The 2,468-nt window shown below is 47.8% G+C and overlaps 1 protein-coding gene across 1 annotated transcript in view; it reads left to right on the top strand.

Annotated features, from left to right (window-relative positions):
- Positions 1–2,468, top strand: part of LOC132453739 (voltage-dependent T-type calcium channel subunit alpha-1I-like) — a 65,500-nt gene that overhangs the window by 41,880 nt on the left and 21,152 nt on the right. Inside the window, 1 exon segment of the mRNA XM_060046684.1 lies at positions 105–205. Coding sequence (XP_059902667.1) covers positions 105–205 — 101 coding nt within the window.

The following is a 2,468-nucleotide window of genomic DNA, read 5'->3' as shown; positions in this document are numbered from 1 at the left end:
AGTGTTATTTTTGTTAGTGCAATCACAGTTCAAGGTTGGATCTGAGTGTAAATTGGGTACCATTCTATCTAATCTCGTCTTGTTCCCTTGTTTCCTTTTCTCAGGGCCTGTGTTTCCGGATCCACAAGATGATGGAGGTGTACAAGCCAGACTGGTGTGAGAGCCGGCAGGACTGGTCTGTGTACCTGTTCTCCCCTCAAAACAAGTAAGGCCCCATTGAAAGGGCTCCTTCATTCTATCACTAAAGAATCCATTAACAGCCTGGCCTTTAGCAGCCCAGTTTTAGAAAGAGGGAGCACTTCTATAATGTTGTAACACAAACCACAGCGTGTACCATGACCAAGCAGCACTACAGACTAGGCTAACATCCCATTAACCGCACCAGGGCCTATATATTAGAACCAAGCAGCGCTAGAGGCTAGGCTAACATCCCATTAACCGCACCAGGGCCTATATATTAGAACCAAGCAGCGCTAGAGGCTAGGCTAACATCCCATTAACCGCACCAGGGCCTATATATTAGAACCAAGCAGCGCTAGAGGCTAGGCAGCTCACATCACACCCACAGCACCACAGCATGTACAACAACCGAGCAGCACTTCAGGCCAGGCTAACATCACATTAATAGTACAACAGCATGTAACAGAACGAAGCAGCGCTTCGGGTTAGGCTAACATCACAACAACAACACCACAGCGTGTACCACAACCAAGCAGCGCTACAGGCCAGGCTAACATCTCACGGGAGCGTATCTATGTTCCCCGCTTTGTATGTGACGGGGGAACATAGAACCCTGTGAGCAAATCTTTTTTTCGTAGGATGGTACAAGTAACGCCTTTTTCGCCTCTGATTCGCCTGTGATTAGTTAGAATGTCTCTCCTCCGATTGGTTATGGTTAGGGTTAGGTTTAGGGTTAACCCTAGACCTAACCCTAACCCTAACCATAACCCTAAACCTGACCCTAACCCTTTGCACCCGGGGAACATAGGACCTGGGGAACATAGGGATGACCCAAACAGCACCACAGGGTGTACCAACAGTCCACGACCAAGCAGTGCTACAGGCTAGGCTAAAATCACACCAACAGCACCAGAGTGTAAATAAGAACCAAGCAGCGCTACAGGCTAGGCTAAAAGCACCAGAGCAAATATGAGAACCAAGCAGCGCTACAGGCTAGGCTGCTAAAAACCCACCTACTGCTCCTCAGCGTGTACCAGTTCGTCTCCCCTCCCAGTGAACCGCTTCTCACGTAGACTTGGCTTGTGTAAACAGCATCGGCCCGAAGCGACCACGCTTAACATTTGAAAAGGGTTATTTTCACAAGGGCATTTCCTTCTGAAGCAGAACTATTGGCTGCTGGATTATCCCTGCAGGCAACACAAATGAAAAATCACTCAGTTAGACGTTCAGCCCTTCACTCTAATCCCCGCGCGCTGATAGCCACTTTAGCAGCTAACACCCCGGCCCCAGGGGGAGTGTTTGGCCATGCTGGCAGGTGTCATCGTTCAGGCAAATGGAAGACAGGGACTGCACGCCTGCAAGTGTGTGTGTGTGTGTGTGTGTGTGTGTGTGTGTGTGTGTGTGTGTGTGTGTGTGTGTGTGTGTGTGTGTGTGTGTGTGTGTGTGTGTGTGTGTGTGTGTGTGTGTGTGTGTGTGTGTGTGTGTGTGTGACTGTGTGTGTGTGTGTGTGACTGTGTGTGTGTGTGACTGTGTGTGTGTGTGTCTGATCAAACGTGTTTGTATTTTTGCCTGTTTGTTAGGCTGCTTTTTTTCGTTTGTTGGGGTCTCTGTATGCATGCATGTGCAAGCGTGTGTGCGTTTGTGTGCATGTGTGTGTCGGCTCCCTTAATTGTTTTTATTTGCGCTGTATTTATGTCTGTGCTGTGTGTGTGTGTGTGTGTGTGTGTGTGTGTGTGTGTGTGTGTGTGTGTGTGTGTGTGTGTGTGTGAAGGGTGTGTATGTGTATATGTAAGTTGTGTGTTTGTGTGATGTGTGTATGCTGAGTATTGTTTGTATCAGTGAGTGAGACATGGGTGTCTGCTGGTGTGTGTATCGGTGTGTTCCGGGTATTTGTGTTGGAGAAGCAGTATGAGTGTGTCTGTGTGTATCGGTGTGTGGAGTTTGTGTGTCTATTGCTGTAAATGGTGTGTGCGTATATGTGGGTGTGTGTGAATCAATGAGTTCACTGTCTATATGTGTGTGTGCGTCTGCATATCACTGTGTATGGTCTATGTATATGTGTGTGTCTGATTGTGTTTGTGTGTGTGTGGGTCTTCGAATGGGAGACAGAAAAGAAAGAAAGGTTTAATGTGATGTTAGGGTCTATTGTAGAGCCGAGGAATATACAGAACAGTACTGGTTCTTCTTAGCAGAACAGGTGTAGTCCGCAGAGCGACTCCTCTCTCCAGTAGGGAATACAGAGTGTGCTTCTGTGTGTGTTTTTCCTTGCATCACTTGTTTTACACCCC

Source organism: Gadus macrocephalus, chromosome 3, assembly GCF_031168955.1.
Source record: "Gadus macrocephalus chromosome 3, ASM3116895v1".
Lineage (NCBI taxonomy): Eukaryota > Metazoa > Chordata > Actinopteri > Gadiformes > Gadidae > Gadus > Gadus macrocephalus.
Note: the sequence above shows the minus strand (reverse complement) of the source record. Positions and strands in the feature narration are given on the sequence as shown.